The sequence below is a fragment of the Chaetodon auriga genome, chromosome 12, assembly GCF_051107435.1.
Source record: "Chaetodon auriga isolate fChaAug3 chromosome 12, fChaAug3.hap1, whole genome shotgun sequence".
NCBI classification, from domain to species: Eukaryota; Metazoa; Chordata; class Actinopteri; order Chaetodontiformes; family Chaetodontidae; genus Chaetodon; species Chaetodon auriga.
The window spans coordinates 13,578,365-13,600,196 of NC_135085.1; the positions used below are offsets into that span (position 1 = coordinate 13,578,365).

General features: G+C 41.4%; 1 protein-coding gene across 2 annotated transcripts in view; it reads right to left on the reverse strand.

The window, feature by feature from the left end:
* gpc5c (glypican 5c) overlaps nucleotides 1–11,857 on the reverse strand; it is a 94,205-nt gene extending 82,348 nt beyond the window's left edge. Inside the window, exons 1-2 of one of the 2 annotated variants that reach the window (XM_076746020.1) lie at nucleotides 11,415–11,857; nucleotides 2,194–2,355 (exon numbers count right to left, since the gene is read on the reverse strand). In XM_076746020.1, the coding sequence (XP_076602135.1) occupies nucleotides 2,194–2,355; nucleotides 11,415–11,592 (340 nt within the window). In that variant the 5' untranslated portion in view covers nucleotides 11,593–11,857. The remainder of the gene's footprint in view (nucleotides 1–2,193; nucleotides 2,356–11,414) is intronic. The other variant, XM_076746022.1, reaches the window with a different exon arrangement.
* Between the last annotated feature and the right edge of the window lie 9,975 nt (nucleotides 11,858–21,832).

Sequence of the window (21,832 nt, forward strand, 5' to 3'; positions counted from 1 at the left end):
TGTGGTCTGTGTTTATGAGGTCATACTCGTGACATGACAACTCCCACACATGACAAAGCACAGTAGGGCCTTTAGGGCTGTCAAAACAAAGGCAGGCCAACGAAAACACACACACACACACACACACACACACACACACACACACACACACACACACACACACCCCATCTCCTTTTTAATGGGCATGTCCTTTTGGCTAAACTTTAGCAATCAGCGGGAGTGATTTTGAGTTGAAACAATAAAAGCTGGAGTGAATAAAGAAAACACGCATAGGACCTGTCGTTGTAAGATTTATGGTGTGACTTGAATGACAGACAGATGGAAAGCTGTAGCTGTAATAATGGCCACATCGTGAAAGCATGATCAAATAAACACATCTGAACTTGTCAGCCTGCAGACTGGCTCTGCGGTGAGCTTCATGTGATGCCATCGGACAGATACAGTACAAACAAAAAGGGGTAGGAGAAGACAAGTAGCCACAAACAATTTTCCACCATCCAGCGTGTGAATAACAGCACCAACAGTATCAGCCAAAATCATATTCTAATTACTTCATGCGGCATATGAGCCACTTGCTACTTCACATTCCACTCGAGGCACTCAGACAGCACAGAGACTGTCCTTAGAAGGCCCTGTGAATCGAGGGCTAGTGACATCATCATTTTCAGCACCTTCATACTCCAGTTTCTATTGTTATTCCATTGTTATTTTCCATCTTGGCCTTTTCTGGACATGTGGAACACCTGATCTTCGTTCTCCAGACAGGCTCAGACATGAGGTAAGAAGGGAAAGATCTTAATGATGATGAAAAAGACGAACACCAGGAGCACTATTTGAACATGGGAACTTTGATTCATGTAATCAACCTGCTTGTAAACCAGCTGTAAGAGGAGCTTATATAAAGCACTCTGTACCTACCTACATAGCACTATGCTTGAAGGGACTGAAATGGCATCTCTTGGTGATGTTTTAGTACACTGAACACTGCGTGGCAGTGACATATCCTGTTCAGATGGCATGTAGAAGTTAAAACATGACCGTAGTCATTTCAAAGTTCACGTCTGAAAATGAGAAATGAGTGTCACCTAACCAGTGTCGTCCTCTGTTTTGTTTTCCATATTGGAAGACATGTGATATTCTTACATCCATCATAAAACAGGACTTGGCCAACATGGTGTCTAAGCACTCCATTGTCTTATAAAACTAATTGCATGGTACCAAAATTCTTGCAACACTAAAAAACATCTGAAGTATGTCTGCCACCCCGTGGCATTGTGTTAGAGGTTTTGAGGAGGAAAAAAAATTGATCCATTTCGGAAACTTTTAAATTTAAATGACACTGCAATTACTAGAGGAAGAGGAAGGACAAGCTTGGGCAACCGGAGCTGCTTGATTCAGCTGGGCGTAGTACAAAACCCTTTGGCAGGCAAGACCTATCTGAAACAGGCTTTGTATCTCCAGCAGAGCCTTGTTTATCCGGAACTCAGACATCTGAACTGACCAGGCTACCAAAGAGGCATCACAGCACAAAAAAAAAACAAAAAAAAAAACCCAACCAGAATAAACACCAAACAAAGAAACTAAACTAATTACTGTGGAGAGATTCTTTCACTCTCCAAAACTACTGTAATTTCTTCAAGGGTTCCAGTAATCGTTCTGCTGTCCTGAGAGCAAGATCAGATAATGACAAAGCAGACCATCTTCCACCAAACACTAAAGCCTGAGAAAAAGGCCTCTATACCCTCCTTTTCCCGTTTACCCTAAGTGATCCTTCTCCGCAGTCCTGCTGCTGCCAAACCCACAGAAGAAGGGAAGGGGAGGGGGAGTGAAGCCATGCCCATTTTCTGAATTGCACATTTGCCTGCACACCAGCTACCATGACCCTGGGGAGTAAAAACTTTTTTCACCAAACACTGGACAAATAAATATTCTTTGCAAACAAGAAAACAAACAAAAAGTTTTTGTTTTTACTGCTGAATCTGGATTCAAATAAGGGGCATAAGTTCAGCTCCAGGTCAGCATAAAGCTGGGTCAATATTCAGGGGTCCCACACAGTGGTAGGTACCAGTATGATAGCTAAATGACAACTCACCAACCCCTGAACCGCAACATCTCTTTCCCACCCATCAACAACCCATTGTGTCAGACGAATCCCATCCAACCCACGCTTGGCCCCTTTGTCCCAGCACTTACCCTGGAAGGCATCCGAGTGGCCTGAGAAGAGGTGCTCAAGCTCATAACTGTAGGACTGAATGTTGTGGAGGATTTCTCTTTTGACTGCAAACTGGTAGCTCTCCTCCATCTTCCGGGTGCAGCAGGATGGACCCTGGTGCTTACAAACCAACAGATCCACATCTAGGAAAGTCAAGCAAAAAAGGGACATGTGTTTCTTAGTATGTTTTCAATCAACATTTGGTTTTTCTTTGTATGGCAACACACACAGTAGAGCATATCATAGGGACTGGAAGTGCAGAAGAATTGAGTTCTATCAGTTTGGATCAGCTAACAACTTAATGCAAATTATACAGAGAATATAAATGTCTTTTATATATACAGTATACTTTTTGTATAGGATTCTACACTATGCTGTGCAAATATGTGTGAGTATATGTACAGTGTCCTGAGTATGCACATAGATAGACAGGCCATAACTCCACTGGGAGACAGAGGAGGCACCATGGGAGGGTGAGAAAGTAGACCAAGAATTCATCCACGTTTCCTGCTATAAATACCGTCTCTGCTAAATATATAAATATCTTTGACTCATACGACTGCACACACGTCGTCAAGACATACATTTGTACATGCATGTGTACTATATGTCCCGTAAAACCCCAAAATACATGTGTACAGTAGCATTTTGCAGGAAGAACATGCAAAATTTACTGTCACTCACACACAAAAGCACACTCATACAGTACACATACAGCAATTTGTGGGAAATTACCTCTAGAACTACACAGCCATTAGCCGTAATACTGCAGTTCATAAAAACCACATGAAGGCAATGACCTAACTGCAAATACTATGATCCAAAGAACAGCTCAATCAGGCACAATTACATCAGCTGAAATAGAGTCCGCCCTGTTCTGCCAGTGTCACCTGCTTCTCACTATTGCTACGCATATAGACACTGTCATGACATCACTGAGACTGGTCACAATTAGCATGGGCTATTAAAATTGTCCTTTCCCACACATTTACTTGCACAGGGACATTTCCATAATGCAGAAGTCTGATATGATAACTCATTTTACAGAGGAGGGGGGGTTAGACGGGGGTGGCTGGAGGCAGGTGTTGTAACCAGAGCCTAAAGCATGGCCTTAGGACAGACCGCAAGACCAGTGCCTCACTGTCCAAATCCCTCCATGAAACACAATAGGGTTGCATTCTCAATCCCTCTTTCCCTTTCTGCTCCCTCTCTCCCATTTGCCTGGCATATCCTAGTGAGGCCTGGGTGTCTCTTAATTACCCAGTGAGGCTCCATTTGTTCCCATCCCAGAGCCAGACGAGTGAAGTCATAACTGGCTGTCCTGCCCCTTCCAGCTCATTATCTCCATCTCTGTGGCAGTCCTCTCTTTTTATGTTGACGCTGTCTCCCAGTCGACACTGTTTCTCTCTACACCAGTTTTGCAAAGTCCTATCCTGTTTTGTTTTTTTTTACTGAGTATGACCAATTTGGCCTAAGTGTTATAAGATCTGCTTCAACATACAAACCATGGATATTTACAGGTCTAAACATACATGCACATGAACTCTTAAATGGATCAGGAGCCGTATTAATGACATTTCCCAAGGGAGGACATAACTGGTCCACCAAGAGCAAATAATGGCTATGTGAGTTCTAATTTCATGAATCTGATGTAGATCACCAAGACACAAGAACACATGAACAGTGCTGATGGTCTGCCTCATCCTTGGGATCCTTGTCTTCAAATATTTAATGACATCAACCTTTTGAAATGGATCTCTTTTGATGTGAGAGTATTTTGGTGAGGGTAGCACTGGTCGCACCCACCTCACCAGCCACAAAAAGCAATGCAAGAACACATTTGCCCTACTTATTCTTTTAGATTTCTACCAGCTACTTAAGACAATGAAAAAAGACAATAAGGACTTGCTTGGCAATCACACAGTAAATACCATTGACTGTATAAAGGAGGACGACATGACAGCTTCCCAAAAGTGAAGCCAAACATCTTGATCCTGGTGGCTGGCTGCAGTATAGGTCATAAACCCTGCGCCCCTATGGGGCATGGGCAAAACTAAAAAAATCAAAGTGCGAGTAAGAACATATTTTCCGAATAGGTTTGGTTTTAATTAGTGATTTGATGATTTGTGCTTACTCTGGCTCCGAATGAGGGCAAAATGGCAGTGCCAGTCTGTGGAATACTGTCCATCTTTATATACCGTCAATGGTGTCTAGAAACAGGTGGGACCTCATCATTGTAGATATTTCAAACAAGCAGATTCATCTCAACCTGAATCTCAACAAGTCCAACCTGTTCTCTAGGAGGTAACTGACAAAATACTTAATGAATTTGAATCCTTGAGAGCGTACCGTAGACCCCATGGAAAAGGTGTCCCACTTGTCAAATATTCATTGCTTGTGGAAAGCCTGATTGGTTTTGGTTCTGTTTTAAAGTTGTCATTTCGCCATATTTGGTGTCTGTCCTCTCTCCCATTCTGTCCCTGACCCTGTTCTCCTCACTGGCTGGCTCTTTCTCTCCTTTGTGTTTGTGTGTTATCTGTGATATGAAACTAATATCCAGGGACTCACAGTGGAATCCAGCCTGGCCTCTCTGCCCCTTGTGAGTAGCTGCATGGAGTAAGTGATACTCAGAAAGACTTTGGCTGTTAAAGCCACCACAGCAGTCAGGACAGGCTGACTGTGTCACGAATATACCAGGCCACTTTCTGGAATCATTAGAGGCCTGTCACTGCGTGTATGTCCAACAGCAAATGTAATGCTGTGTGCGTTCTTTCTTGTCTTTCCAAATATTTTACATACAGTGCATTCACAAAAAGCATTGTTGTAGCTGCTGCCTGAAGGGTAAACTAAAATATGTAATGAGGACTCAGGGAAGCAGTCTTCCAAGGACTCTAAGAGTTGCTGAAGTCCACAAAAAAGAACATATCTATTAATATCTCACTGCCTTGTTTTTGAGTAACGTGTATTTTTTTAACCATACTGCATTTAAAGTTTCAGAATACAGACCATACAAACCCGTAAAAGGCACTGACTTCTCCTTGAACTATTTCATGTTTTGTTTTATGAAATGTAAGCATTTGGTGTCATGAGAATCTAAAAGGATATTTAGTGTCAACATAAAAACAAATATAGATTCTTGTCCTCTTCTGGTCAAAATTTAGTGGGCACCTTTGGCAACAGTAACAGTTTTGAACATCTGGACACTGCAATTTCCCACCATTACTCTTTGCAAAACTACCCAAGTCCTGAAGAATTGCTTGGGGAGCATGACTCAACAACAATTTTCAAATCCTGCTTCACATGTTCGATTGGATGGATTGGAATGGTCTCTGAAATGACTACAACAGAAGATCAACACTGTTGCTTTCAAGACATTCCTGCATAGGTTTGGACTTGTTATTCTTCTAGAAAATGAGCTGAGATGTCATCTGAGTTTACTTCCACTTTATTTTCTCTTTGCCACTCTGCTATAAAGCTGTGACTGGTGAACCACCCGGGCGACAGTTATTGTATGCACTGTCTCTCTAATCTTAGCCATGGAACCCAGTAGCAAAGTGAAATAAAAAGCATAAAACAAACCTCATAACTACTGCTGAAGGGCCTATAAATGTCATGACTGTACCAATAAATTCTGACTTTGTTACAATAGCGGAGTGTCGAGCTCTGTTAAAGCTAGCTGTGGTCTCCGCTCAACAACTTCGGCGTCATTGCTTTTATCTATTTATTCATTTTTCCAGGTTGACCTTACTGTGCTTCGGGAAGTCTTCTTGTATGCTTCGCATAACCAAGTTACTTTTCAATAACTTTGTCGTGTCAAAAGTTGAAACTAACCAGCCAGGGTATGAACGTGACAAATGCAGGTAGTTGGCATGTAACATGACATGACCCAGTCGTGTAGCAGCATTTGTTACGGTGATTTTAGTTGATCTCATCTTATAAATGAGTTTGTTACAAAGCTTCTCATGAACTGTAAATGTTGTTTAGTACAAGCTACAGCTATAATTCTAATTTCAAATAACAACTCCTAGCTCTAATGTGACTTAAAATAGACTCTTTGTAATTAGTGCCCAATGTGTATGCCACTCATTCTGCTTGACTAAACCTTAACACACTTTCCTCTCCAGACTGGATCCTGATTTGCTTAATCGTCCTCAGGTGACAAATACCTCTGGAGTAATTTGCCGTATTAAAGCCATGGCTCAGGGGTCTTGACTTGTTAGTCAGAATCCCTTCAGCAACACCTCAGTGCCCTTCATTGCACAAGTCAAAACTCCTGAGCGGAGAAACTCCACCACTGTATAATTGCCCTGCTAACTCACATGCCATTCTCAATATGTGGTGGTACAGTAGCAGAGCAGAACGCAGCATACTGCTGAGAAGATGGTTATGTTATTGCCACCCCTTTCAAATACACATACATAAACTCCTGCTCTCATAAAATGATTTATATGCGGCTCACATCTCTTCAATATGGAGTGGAAACTTTGTTTTGATTCGTAATGTGTTGAGGACTGGGAGGACTGCAGTTTCCTGATGCTGCTGTTTTGATATTTTTCTGGGAACAAGAATAACTTTGTTCGAAAGTAGGCAATTAATGCAGTTACCCTTCTCCTGCCTCAGGAAGCCAGCTCCCTTTGAAGTTTCCAGATCCACTGAACATACAGGATATTTACTCTATACAGATTTGCTGTGTTTTGGATGGACCATGTTGAATGAAAACACGTCTCAAAGGGTCTTTGCTGCATACCTGCAATTTTTGGACAACCTTGAAACTCAACTGGAATGTTTAGATTTCCCAGACCCCAAGCTGGACCTGCCTACAGCGACTGGCACAAGGTGCAAAGCCGAGCCGGAGGGCAGAGGCTGGACAGATAGAGTTTAAAGAGAGAAGTGGAAGGCTGGTGGGCAGATGGATGCAGACCTGGTGAAGCAGTATTATACCAGAGGGGTGCTCAGCCACAGACTGGCAGAGTAATTATGGTAACATTTAAGATAATCTATTGAATGCCCCCTCTCAGAATTCAGCTCTCCTCTCATATACTAGCTCTATTGCTAGAGCGCAAGAATGTTCATCTTCTCTAGATGGTTGTATTATTGGAGACGTAGATGATATACTTGGCAGTCTAATAACCTCATTAAATTGCATCCGCCACTACCACAGTAGCAAGCCAGGAGGGTAAGGCCGCACACAATCCACTGAAACACAAGATAGACTTAGACTGAAATCCAATAAGAGATGTTGTATAGACACCGACTCAGACAGAGTAATCAGCTTCAGACTGGGCTAACACTGGTAAGGCTGGAATGTTTGGGGTGGAGAAAGAGCATCTGAGGTGCTTGTCCGTTCAATAATCTGCTGTTTTTTCGAATGGTTTTAGTTTTACAAAGCTAACTGGAGATATTCTGCTGTGATTTTCCCATTAGACTGAAGTAGGTAGTTGAGAGACAGAAAGGAAAAGAAAACACAGATGCTCAATGATTTTAAGTGTGCATGGAGTAGGTGGGCACCATGTGTTTCTCTCTCAAAATAACTACAGCCAATCAAAGACCATGTTGAGCTTTGAGAGCTTGCCAAGGCTTTTGACGCTGTAACTGGTTAAGGATGTGGCGACATGTGATAACACACTGTGTTCCCACTCCCCTGCTATTAACACATGACCCTCCTTGCTTGTGTTCGAGATATAAGACACTTTCTCTTTCAGTCTAAAATAGCTGTTAATGACTCAGCAAATCAGAGAATGGCAGCAGAGTAATAAGTTGAAAAAAGGGTCCAGTGTCTGCGGCACGTACACAATCAGATATGGCATGCTCAATCAGATAGTTTTAACTCAGCTGGAAAAGAGGTTGATCATATCTGAGGACATTATCCAAGCAGCCAAGTAGTGTGTCTGTGAACAGCACCGCTAGCCGTCTGCTTTCCAAATGACCTATCTCCAAAGGGCTATATCAGCACCCCGTGGTAATCTGGATATGGAGTGTTTGGCTGTGTACCACCGTACCAAAGTGGTCATAACTCTTCAAAATAATCACAGGATAAGCAACTTCATGTCAGTCACTATCCAACTTCCCTTGATGCTGAATCTGGCATGGAGATAACATTGCTCTTTAACAAGATTGGCCCATGAAACAAACACTGAGTGTCTGCAAAGCAATGCAAGGCAAATAATGTTGGTTGGAAATCACCCATTAACACCGCGTAAACACACACTTGCATTTAAGTATTTTGTCTTCAAACAACACTGTAGTTCAGAGGTGGATTGACCTGTGAAGAATGATGGTTTATGACATTCCTACTAATTGGAAAGAAAGTAGAAGAAGAAGTAGAAATTCCTTCAGACAGGACTTTTTATTTTTAGCGAAAAACACTTTTTACATTGAGCTTTACTGCATTTAAGTAATTTCCTACTTTCTTAAGTAAACAATCTGAGTACCTCTTCCACCACTTCTTGCCAACATGAGATTACAGTGCGCTTGATAATCATAAGGCACAATCACGGCTTGTTGCACTTAATGCTTTCTTTGGATACAAAAAGCAAAGAAACATTGAGTAAAATATCTGTACAGTAAAAGTGCAATTGTTTTATATAAGATCATATCCAATTGGCCGGCTCCTAAGTTCCCTGCTGCTACACTCCTGGCTCTTGGTGAGAAATCCGTTCACCTCACATGAATGAAACGCAGCACTGTGTCCTAAAACAAACATCAGACTGTGAAAAGGGCTGAAGTTTTGCCACTTCAAATTTCAAGAGTTGCTTTTGTTGGCATTTGATCTGAGAACTGACGCAGAGTAGCATAATTGTGTACACACACACATATACACCAAATCTCCCACTCTAACACCCCCTTCCATTGGTCAGCGCTTTGAAGACAAGATTGCGCCTGACCCAAAACAACCTCCGTAGGACAAGTACAAATAAAGAGCAAAATAAGATGAAGCTCAAAATGCGGTGGTGAAGCTCCAGCGATGTTTGATTAGCTGTGAGGGGACGGGGCGGCAGAGGGGTGGTGAAGTGTAAATGCACAAAAAATGCAGTTCACCACACCTTGCGAACAAACATAAATATTTATATCAATTAATAGTCCACACCAAGGAGCTGCAGTTTGTGTCTGGATCATATCAGCCCCAGTTTCCAAAAAACGTAACTATAGATAGAGGGCACGTCCCACAGAAATAAAAGATCTTACTGTGGAACTTAGAGGAGGGGAAAACAAATTCATCAAAATGAATGATGATTGCAAACCTTTCACATCCTACTGTGTGTATGCTTTTGTTTGCTCACTGTCAGATAAAGAGCCCATCAACAGACACTGATATGTTGCTTCTGCCAATGCACTGCAGACTGTAAAAACTCGCCACACAAACTTTGCGCCAGACTGCTGACACGCTCAGAAGACGAAGGTCCTTCCGTTGTCTTTAAGAGCCAACCCTAAACTACTGCTTGAATTTGACATCCTCTGTTGCTAATAGTGACATCCTGCTCAACAAACATATCAAGTGGTTTGGATGCACCTCTAGGTATGCTTCCCACACAGCTATCTATTGCTCTTCTCCCTGTTACAGCTTCCAGACTCAGACTGGATGATACTTAAGCTGCCACCAACCTACATGTGACACTATTGCAGGAAGAATCTTGTCTGTAGTCAAATAGATATTCCATATCAACTGGTATTTGAGTGTTTACAAGAAAAAAACTCCAGACTAAAAGACTGACAAACTAATATAAGAGATTCACAGTGACTATTAAAAGAATTAAAAGATTTGATGCACTAATGTCCACTGAATAGCTCGATTTCTTGTGTTCAAACATATATGACAATTCAAATGGCCCCCACAGAGAAGAAACATGACATAATTAGCAATAACTGATGAAGTCTCTCACTATGCTTGCAGAATAACTTTCAAGCAAAACTAGCATAGTTGAACCGGAGCCTAAACCCGCTCAAAATGTGTTCTGCCTCCAAAACAGATTTGGAACCGATGTTTATCCTCATAAAATAACTTTTCCTCAGTGTGCAGGAGGAAAGCACATACCACAAAACCTTCAAGGCATTCGAAGCTGCTTTCAAGCATCACTCTGTCAATAATGTTACAGACAACAGGGAGAATTTAGGAACCATGTCAGCAGAGGTGCCAAAAGACTATATAGGCCTGCTGTAGTAGTCTGGACAATCTGCTCTCGTAAACTGTGGCTCCTGAGCTCAAGTGCATGTAGGCTTGAAGAGTTGCTGGTGGTTGACTTGTGCAAATCAATCTGAAGATTGCAAATCCATCACTCCCTCTATTGTGGACACAATATTCGAGCCTCTTTATCCACAGGGATTAAACCATATGAGACCTCGGCATCCCACTAGACTTGTTCTAGCTCAAAAACCCTGTCTCAGCAGCTTGTGAGAGTGTTCAGAGGCTTTCTGCCAAAAGAAATTTGCAAAATAATTGTTTAATCTCTCCAAACAGCATGCTTGTGATAAGCAGCTGGGTGGCATGTGAAGCTGCAAATTGTGGAGAAAAATCAAGAGGCTGTGAGGCTTTAGACGAGACGGATCAGCTGGGGCCCATATTGTGGGTAACTTTAACATGTAATAATATGTTAAAGTACAGATTGATGCTTTTCAAGAGAAAAGAACTCAGGGTGCTCAGAACACACAATGCTGGACAAACATGATGCTGAAAGTGGACTTAGACATTTCACTTACTTTAAAATAACTTCTGATTTGGCAGTGTGCTACATTGTTAAAACACAAAGCATCCCTGTACACAGAAACATAAATACAGATATTTTATGGTCAAAAACCCTTTAAAAGTCTCCCTGACAATCATGACTATGAGGAGAGACAATATGACAAAAGTGGAGACAGAAAGCACTAAACTTTAATCTCCCAGCCGTTCAGTCTCTCTCTGCTGTCACTTGAGTGGGCTTTTGCTTGTGGGAGACCACTCACAGCGCGTGTGTACTGACCCACGTGTGCTTTTGACAGAAGCACGGAATAGTTAGAAGCATTGGACATTAATTAAAGGCTACTTTAAAAAAAAAAAAAAACAGAGGTCGTCATAAACATTTAAACGTGCTGAAATCATAACGACTGTAGTTTAAGATAATTATGTGGCTCCTGTCTGCGGATCCATCAGCGAAATCCAGGAATGCTTGCAGCGCGCTTTAGCCTAAGAGCTCTTTACTATGGAGTGCCAAACCCACTGGCTCACCTGTGCCAGGTGTCTCCGGTACGCGGTGCAGCGGCCCGACCTGCCGCAGCTGGAAAGCGGTCCTCACTTCATGACAGCTGTACGCGTCCACGTCGATCACGCTGGCCGCAAATATGACCGCTGACAAAATCCAAACGGATCCGCAAGAGTTCACGCGTGGGCATATTCCTCGGGACATTGCCGCATCTCACACCGGGTATCCTTGTGGATAGCCGACTGTAGCCTGACTGCAAACTGTGTGACAGTGTTGAAAAAAGACGGCGCTCAAGTACAATGAAGCGACGATGAGTTTAAACATCTGACAAACGTTTCCGTCTGATTTTCACATTATTGGTTGGGATGAGTGTGAGCGCCTCACAGCAGAGGTCTGGGGGTCTTCTCTTGGACAGAGGAAGAGTGGTGTGGGCTCGAGCCAGTGTGTCCCGCGCTCAACACTTTGCAGTGGTCGGCTGTCTGCATGCCTGTTTCCAAAGCCTTGCGCGCACACACCCCTCCCTTTCTGTTTACTTCAGCTAAGTGCCCCGACTAAAACTCACTCCAATTTCTCTTCCAGTCTCAGTATCTTTATAACAGCATTTTAAATCCCGACAGTTCAACTATCTATGTATTAGTATTATTATTTAAAAAAAGAAAAGAAAAAAAAGCGTTAGTGTCATAACTTAAGAACACTTTGTGTCCTTCTGAATATGATCTAATTTGTAACAACTGTCTTCCAGTTGAATAATATAAAACAGAACATTATCACACAAAACTGACCACCGTTTGAATTAGTATTTGAAATCCATGAGCCTTCCTCTGATGTACAAATATAAAGACCATTTCATCACATCAATCTCTCACCTTTCACTCTTTGTTTGTTTCTGTTACGCAGCTAAAGATCCTACCAATTTTAAACTGATGGAAAGTCACTGCTACAAGTAAGGGACCATATTATAATGTTGACAAAGCACTAAGTTCTTTCTCTTCTAATCAAGACTTCATCAAGGATAATGAGTCAATGGATTGTAAGCCAATATCTTGTCTTCAAGGCGGACAATTAATTATGCATCAGGGGTGGGACGGGGTTAGACAGCACAGAGCATTTTATTTAGTTTTCAGAGCATGGTGATCGTTGGGTTGTAACTGATTCTCTCTGCCACAGGGAAAATGCTGTGCTTCATGTTGCTGCAGCCTGTATTGGAAATACTTAGTCATTTGATTTACATCGCTGCCATCTACTGGCGAAAATGTTTAATAAAAAAGCAACCAGACTGATTGTCCTGTCACAGTGTTAATGCTCCTTGCAGGCTTTGCAGCCTTTGATGTCAAGGTTTGTTTTTTACACTGTCTATCATGTAAAAGGTCTTGGAAATTAAGCAACCATGCCATGCGAGAACGAAACCATGCCATGCGAAAACAGACACATCACTATACAAATGAAATTAGTCTGCAACCCAGCAATGAGAGCTGTTTTCTCATGTAGCATGGCAGTGCCATATTATACACGTTTAAATGTTTTACGTTCATTTTCAAAGTTTATCACATTTCCAAATGTAAACGTGTATTGTACAGTTAATATTACACCTTTAATATTAAATACTACCCTCTCCTGGACAGACATGGTACTACATCAGTGGTCAGCCACAAACTTTTATTATAGTCTACAAAGAATTATTAAGTTATCTTGTACCTAATCTATCTGGGGTGAGACTAATTAATTGCCTCATGCAGCTGGTATGCGAGCCTGCTTCAGCAGAGTATTTCATGCCTTGTCATCCGCTGAACCAAGGGGACAACTTTCATTTCAACTTTGGGGGAAAGAGGTCTGCAAGGAACTGCTCATGCTACTAAAACTACTGTCATCACCAAGCAGAGCAGCATGATCTTAATGGCACAGTATTCATATGTGTAATTTATATATACTATATGTAATCACAGGGCATATCCTGAGTTGGACTGTGTCTTGAGAAAGAGAAAAGGGCATGCTAGCACTAATTCTGACAAAATTCCATTTAATACTGAAAGCAGGTAAAACCCCAGGATAAAGCTCAAGTAGTCAAAGTGGAAATGTCACCCATTGAAACTCCTTCCAGAGCAGCTTGAAACCTGCTGTCATGATCAAATGACAGCCGATGGACCTGCAAACCGTTGAGCGTGTGAGCCTGAGCTATAATGTCTGGCAGCAATCCAGTTAGAGTCTCTACTTGGACAAGGAACCACCCATATCTTGGCCTCAGCTGCTGCTGCAATATACATTTTAAGAACTTTAACAAGGCAGAGACAGACATTTGCTCTTCTTCCAGTGGTTTGGTAGGGACAGAAGCCAGGATTGAGAGCTGGTCTCTGAGGAATACATGAGGGGTAAGGTCTCAAAGTGAGTCTACATCAACCAGGATTAACACAAAAACAACAAACAACGTACAGAGGTCAGTCTGGGCTTAGAGATGGGTTTATATGGTGGTGACCCCAGTGAAGGCACCTGTAAAGTATGCAGGACAACAGCTGCTGAGTCTCACTAGGAGATGACTCACAAGGAATGAATACCTACAACATAGACTACATCTATAGCCTTTACAGCTACATACTAGATGTTAGATAGAAAAGACTGGAAGGCCTTTATTGAGCAGTGTCTGTAACAGCTTTGTTAAGTACTACACACAGTTTATATAAAGCATTCCAGCAGAGGGTGCTCTTCAGTTAAGTATAAGCTGAATGTTGGCCTGGTTGTTTCTGATTTACACATGTGATTCTGCTACTGCAGAGGTAAAACATCCCACCAGATAATGTGAGTTAGGAAGTTATGTGAACCCAAACTGTGGCAAAAGATCTAGGCTCTGTAGGACGGTCCAAAGCATTCTGCCAAGAAGTCTGTATTGGTACCATATGCACCCCAGCTAGTTTGGAGGCACCAGCAGCACTGGCTCATCCAGCTCACCCTGCTTGTTTTGTGTAGCATCATCCAGAACAGCAGAGGGTACTTTGTCAGATATATGCCAACATTAAACGAGGTTCAACAAACCAAGCAAAACAGAAGTCTCCACTTACCTGAAGGAGGCCCTCAGCAGAGGATGTAGCACATGAAAGTTCAGTACACCATGCATTCAGATTTTCTTCCATTCCTAAAAGACAAGTATGTGCTTAGTCTCAAGACCTCAACATGCTGAACGTGCACAATTACAAGTCAAGTGAATTATCAAAATCCAGGCAGTCACAAAGATCCAATCAATCAATTCCATCACTGCTGTCACAGGCAGTGATTACATTAAAAAAATATATAGGCATAAGACTAAGTTACAAGCTGGTGATCTCGCCACATGTGCCTGGTGGAAATCTATGTCCTGACACAGACCAATAGCTACAAACAAATGAATAAATAAGTGAACTGTGACGTTTAACACCAGATATTCCCATCCTCAGTTGTTTTCTTCCTTGTTTGTGACCTTGATCAAAGTAACTCCCCACACACAGAGCAGACGAGGTAACGTTAAAGCATCAAATTAACGCTAGCAAACATTCATAATTCAGGTAGTATCACACACATAGTGGCGACAACTGTTAGCTAACGTTACCTGAGAAAACCGGCTTGGAGGTACGGTGAGAAGTTATAATGAGACCTTGCTAGCTGACAGACTCTGTAACTTAACTCCTTTTCTACCATCCGACGTTTTTGGTCAGAAAATGTCTGAACTGTGCTAAGTACTCCGACAGTCTGCCACCCTGTGCCAAGCGTTACTATTTACTTAGCTTTAAGTGGTCACTAGTGCTACTAGCTAGCTAGCGCCAGTTTGTTGTTACTCCGTATCATCGTTCAAAACAGCAACGGCTACAGGAAGTGATGGAACGTTACTGTACTTTAAAACAGCGTCGAGGTAACTTTACTGTACTTGGTTATTTTCATTTTATTGAACTTTAAGCTTCCACTATACTTTTTGTCTGACAGCTTTAGTTATTAGTTACTTTTCAGATAACTTATCATGGAACAATGCTACAAAGATAGCCTGAGCTGTAGACCAAACTTCTCAGCAGTACATCAAGTAGTCAAAATTAGCTCAACCGTAAACATCTACAGCAGTTATGCAACATTCACATTACTGCAGTAATATTAACCCTAAAACATCATATTAAATAGTAAACACTTGACCATGAAATGGTCCCTCATTTTATTGCTGAAGGAATACTTTTATTTATGATTAAGTACATTTTGCTAATAATTCTTACATACTATTACTCAAGCAAGGTTTTGAATACACAACTTTTACTTGCAGTAGAATATTTGCAGTGTGGTATTAGTACTTTTTTACTTCAGAAAAGGATCTGAATACTTAATGTCTGTACCTTAATGATCATCTGAAATGGAGCAAGGTGATCAGGAGTACATTTCCTACCAAAAAAGGTGTGAACACCTGTGTTGTGTCCATTTAACCCTTGTGTTATGTTCACTTTTTGGACCCTCTGGTACTGTTCGGGTCAAATTGACCCGGGACATTATTGTTGGTTTTAAAAGAAATACAAAAATAAAAATTAACAGAAAAAAACTCCAACATATATTGTCTTTATCTCAATTCCAAGCAATATAGATAACATACATGATAAATGTTTTCAATTAATCTCTGCTAGATAACATTTAACAGTGGAAGTGTCATTCGTTTTTTTGTGATAAAGTCCACTATAATAAAGCCTTGGGTGGTATTTATGCTTATCTATGAAAAAATGAAATGAAACAATGTTTTCATTGATGTTTTTTGTTTTAAACTTATATTCTCAATTGATTTTCATCAGAATATGCTTATATTCGGGTTTTTAAAAACCCGAATATGACCCCTGGGTTACTCCTTTTCTAACCCAAATATCTGGTCTTGTATACGCCTATCGGAATATCCCCATCGAACAGAACATTAATTTGTGTTCTGCACATGTTCTATTTGCAAGGAGTCTCGAGGAGGAGATAAGTCACCTCGTAAGTGTGGTGAAAGATATGAATATCATGTCTTTTGTAGACGGTAGAAAGTACCGGGATGTTTCAGAAACCGGAATATTGACCATAACCCGAATATTGACTGCATGTAAATGTAGTCTGTGTGTACTACAGATGTACTTTTTGCATTTGCTGCATGTGGTCTGTGTCACAACATGAAGTAAGTGTGTCTAAACAACACATGATGCACAGATCTTCAGTGTGTGTTTACCATCCCTATTATGTTAGCAGCTAACATAATAAGCTCCAAGGCCCTCTGAGCAGAGAATCTTTGGCTCATACTGCTGGTGGAGATTGTGGGTGAAGTGACCTATGATGTATGATACATCTGGTACAGTAAGAGAAAATTTTCCCAGGTTCCAATGCTTCAGAGGGTAAAAAGAGCGGGAAAACCTGTATTGTGTGTGTGTGTGTGTGTGTGTGTGTGTGTGTGTGTGTGTGTGTGTGTTTGTGTGTGTGTCTGTCTGCCTGTCTGTCTCTCTGTCTGTTGTCTGTCTATCTGTCTGAAAAAGAGCGGGAAAACCTGTATTTTGTGTGTGTGTGTGTGTGTGTGTGTGTGTGTGTTTGTGTGTGTGTGTGTGTGTGTGTACGTTTGTGTGGGTGTGTGTGTGTATGTTTGTGTGTGTGTGTGTGTGTGTGTTAGTGTGTGTGTCAGTATGTCTGTCAGGCATTGTATGCATGCGGGTCAAATTGACCCGAACATCCTATGAAGGACATAAATGTGTAGGGAGTCTTGTATCATGTCAAGTCAATTTTTTTTTTTCTTTCACATGTTCTTCACATAAAATAAGCCAAGGCCATGGAGTTTCAGGTCAAAATGTTGTATCTTTGTATCATTTTTCTTTTTGTAAAAATTTGAAACGGGTCAATTTGACCCGAACACCACATAAGGGTTAAGGAAAAATAAATCCAATTTAAAATGTTGGTTTTAAACTTGAGTAGATCCAGCTATGGATAATGTGTACTAGCCCTCATGTGGTGTCTGGAAATCTGCCCATAACTTCTGAAAATAAAGGCCTTGTCTTCGGAAACATTGACCTACATATACCTCTAAAACTAACTCAACAAAAGTATTCAAATAATTACAAAATGTGCACCTCATTTATGGCAGGGCTTCTGTATTGGATTTCATTAAGGTCGTCTTTTATTCTTTCCTCGCTCATCTCAGTTAGTCACCCCGCTTTTCTGTTCTTTGTGTGTATCTGCAGAGGCGTTTTTCACAGCAGACATTTTGACTAAGCCATAGCAGTAAAAGCACAGTTGGAATTAATAACATTAAGGATGACTCAGTTCCATACGGTGTCCCGGTAAGCTTTCCAGCACGCCCTCCCCAGCCATCATTATTAATGCTATTAAATACACTTTTGCTTTTTCTGCTGTGAAAAAAGTCCATTGTAGAAGTACAAATCATTATTATTAAAGAAACCAGTGTCTAACATTATGTCCCTTCATTGCAGTGGTGGTGTTTTGAGTCCATGCTCCTGGCTACATCAGATGTCCTCGAGGCTCCACCATGGACTTAGAGTCACTATGTTTGCATGGGTGATGGTAAGGCCCTGTGAAGTTCTTTGTGTTAAACAGGTAAAATGTGCTGAACAAGTTCACACCTTTTACAGACGATCATGTATATGCCATCTCCTTTTCTTTGTCCAGTTGTTAATTGCAGTGCTAACAGTGTTAACAGTGTTTCTACTGTTGTGACCTTTTCAAGAGTTGTGTTGTGCTGTTAAACTTGCCTGTGCCTCTTTTCATTTAGGCCAGATCAAACTATCTATGCCACACTGGCATTGTGATTATGTGTGGGGACCACAACAGGTGCACCACAATAAAAGCCATTATCAACATTATTTGAAGTGTCAAATGCAACAGCAATAGTCAGTTCTGAATGTATATGCATTTAGGCAAAGCTACAAATTCCAAAGTATTCAACATACAGTGTAGTGTGTGTTTTTTAGGATATGACTGGCCATTCTTACATAACAGAATCTGTGCCTTGCTTTGTCATTTTCCTTTTTTTACTGTCTATGCCTTTTAGCCCAATAAAAAGCTAATTTTGTTATTGAATACTGAACATCTTGGAATTTGCATCCTCTGTTTGCCTTTTATATTATATTATATTATATTTAGCAACTAGGACCTGTCTGTTTGAATACAGTGGGACTATTTTAGGGTAAGTAGAAACTTTAACATTTAATCAGCAATAGAGATAGTAAAACATCTTTCTTTCTGCACAGATATTTATAGACTACAGAGAACACTTTTGATGCTGCTGCTTCTGTTGAGGCCTTTTTCCCATTTAGAAACCATGAGAGGAAAGAGATAAGAGATTTTTTTATTTATTTATTTATTTTTAAATATTGTGTGTCTGAAATAGATGCGCTTTAAGTGTCAGTGAATTTGGTCAGCAGATGGCGCCAATAACCCTACTTTTTTCTGAGTCCCCACTCAGACACTCTTGATCCTCATTCGTGCAGGTTGAGTTCTCTCTGCCAGGTACCATTAACATAGTTCAAAATAAGGTCAATAGGAGGTGACAGTGTTTTCTGTAATTTTACCCATCTGACAGGAAGTCACTGTTTTTCTTTGCTGTTTCTCTTTAGACAATGTAGACCTTATTTCAAAGCCAGACCTTATTTTGAACTAAATATATAATTTATATATATATATAATATTATTACATGTATCTCCATTTGTCGGTTAGCAGTAAGTAAGTTGCATCCTTACAGTCATCACATAAAACATGAAATTCACACAGCGTCAGTTTACTATCACTGACGAACCATATCTCTCAGTATTTACACCACAATCAGAAACCAGTCTATATCCTAATGCTGACCTTCATACCATATGATAATGATCATGAACATAACTGTGGCACTTCTGATGCCAATTAAGTCCACCCAGTCCTCTGACTAGCACTACGGAAGGATGAAGTGGCTGCAGTAGTTGTGGTAGGGGATCCTTCATTCTCTGTCCTCATGCTGTGTCTGAGTCCAGCAGTTAATAGACAATCTCTGGGGGGCTTTAGCCCATCAGTCCTGGCCCTCTAAACTGGGGACTTAAGGAGCTTACAGGGGGTTAAACCCCCAAGTTTGGAGCCCTCAACCGCCTGTTTGAGAGATTACGCCATTCAGTCTCCCATTTTCACCTCTGTCTTGGTGGAGCAGTGGGAAGTGTGGAGGGTGGTTGTTAGAAACATGCCTCAGCTTGACATCTCTGGAGGGAGCAAGTGGTGATAAATGAGTGTTGAGAAGCTTGATTAAGTTGAACATCACCTCATGCTGTGCAGCTCAGTTCTAAGGAATGTGTGGATAAGATTTTGTTAAAAAAAAAAAAGAAAAAAATCTAAAACTAATGCAGTGTCTTGCACTCAGGAATTCCTAAATAGGGTATGTTGTGCATTGCGTAGGAAAGGAGTGCATTAGTTAACAGTACGTGCATGCATACGTGAGACATGGAGTGGTCAAGTGTCTGCACATTTTTGGTCAGAGCCAGAACCTTATGCTCCATTTCTCTCGGGTGGAGATGTGAGGAGTGGAAGTAAGGCATGCTGCATCTTTAATGAGAGTCTGACATATTCAGTGCCACTGTCTCACTATCTGTCCTGCCAGTGCCTTTTTCATCCTCACCTGCATAGCACTCCCAGGGAGGACAGAAAACAGAGAATGCCACTAAGCCTCACAGATGCTTTCAAGAATCTAAATGCCACTCACACCCTCCTTGGAAGCAGATCCCATTTACAGCAGCACCATGTGTAGGTGCCAATCCCTGATGGCAATCAATCGCACTTAATAAAACCTTGTAAAGCAGAGTCCTTGCTCTGTTTATAATGACTCTGTTTCCTCGGTGGCATTTAATTGATTGGTATAATGGTTTTTATAGACTCTTCATTAGTCTGTTACAGCAGTGGATCAATACAACATCATTACATGCATGATTGAACCAAGTACCAGGCATCTGCTCCGGGGCACATCGGTCTGTATTTGTAAACAGTCATTAATGTCACAATGTTCCACTGTATACATGAAGTATGGAGGTTATGTTACTTTGCCAGACTGATTGGCTGACTACATGCTTGTGACTTGTTAGTAAGTGTATGAGGGAGATATTATCTGACCAGAAAATTGATCAGATGTATTGTGATCAAGTCATCTGTTGCTAAACGCTATGGGCCTTACAGGGTCACGAGAAGGTGCGAGGCTTTGTTCCAAGTTCTGGCATCACATATTTCTATTCACAAGTGGTTATTTGCCAATTGCAGCCCATATAATCACACCAAATGTATTAAATTATCCCACAAAATGTTTAAGTGGCTTTGATACACATATACAGTACAAAAACAATCATTTCATTATTCACTGCAAATTAATTTGTGTACGGTAAAACATGTTTTTGATAATGTATTCAGGCAGTTTGGATGACTTTCTCTTGGTATGCAAGTCTTTGTGCCTCTGTAAGGGTGTGTGAACTGCAAAGTTACAGGCATTGTATCTTTTTTCACCCTTCACGCTGTCCCTCAGGGAGTGTCCTCCACTGTTCGCAAAACAAAGTGCTGTTGTGCACATAGGTGGAAAAATTTGTTTAACCCATTCACCCCTGAGATTTCCTCGCTGTCTGTGCTCATTGAACTCTGATAGGATCTAAATACTTCCTTTGAGATCGTACACATGGGCTGTGCACCGAGGTCAGACCGCGGCCTTTGTGTATATGTGCATGTGCATGGGTGCGTGTGCTGAGCTGGTCTGGATAGAGTGACTTGCTTTGTGTATGACCAGTCAACCACATCCCTCACAATAGGCAGAAAAAGGGGGTGACTACCTTTTTGACATAGCATTTTATCTCAGTGAGATCACAGCAATTGGCTATTTATCGCATGTGGCATGCTGTTATGAGAGGAGTGTTTGAACTGGGGTCAGAGAAAATATTGTTTAATTTCACCCTATTTTACCCCCTTTTCCACATTCCAAAGCAGGTGCCCCTTTTGAAAATCACATGCAGTCCAGCGCAGTGTTTCATCGCTAGCCTTGCTGAACTCACCAGTGTGTCATTGCTCTTTTTGGCTCCCCCTCCCCTTGCTTTATTTTTAACAACCCCATTATCCCCTTCTTCCCTCTAAACTGACCAGCACATGTTTGTGAAAACTGATTTCGTTGCCTCCCACCTCTAACTCCAGCGCCCTTTTTTTGTCCCCCCCTGTAAAGTGCGAGACAGAGTCAGGAATAGAGGGAGGGGGAAAGTGAGGGGGAGAAGGGCGGGGGTTAAGAGAAATGGAGGGAAGGGTTGATGAAAACAACAGATCTCTGCTCCCTAATCCTTTTGTGTCGACGGTGTTAATCCATCCGAGCAAACCCAGCTCCCCCCCACCCCACCCGCACCGCTCACCCTACCTCAACCCCTGCTTCTGCACCATATACCAGGCGCTCCCACCACATAAACAACCGACAGCACTACTGAAACCAATACT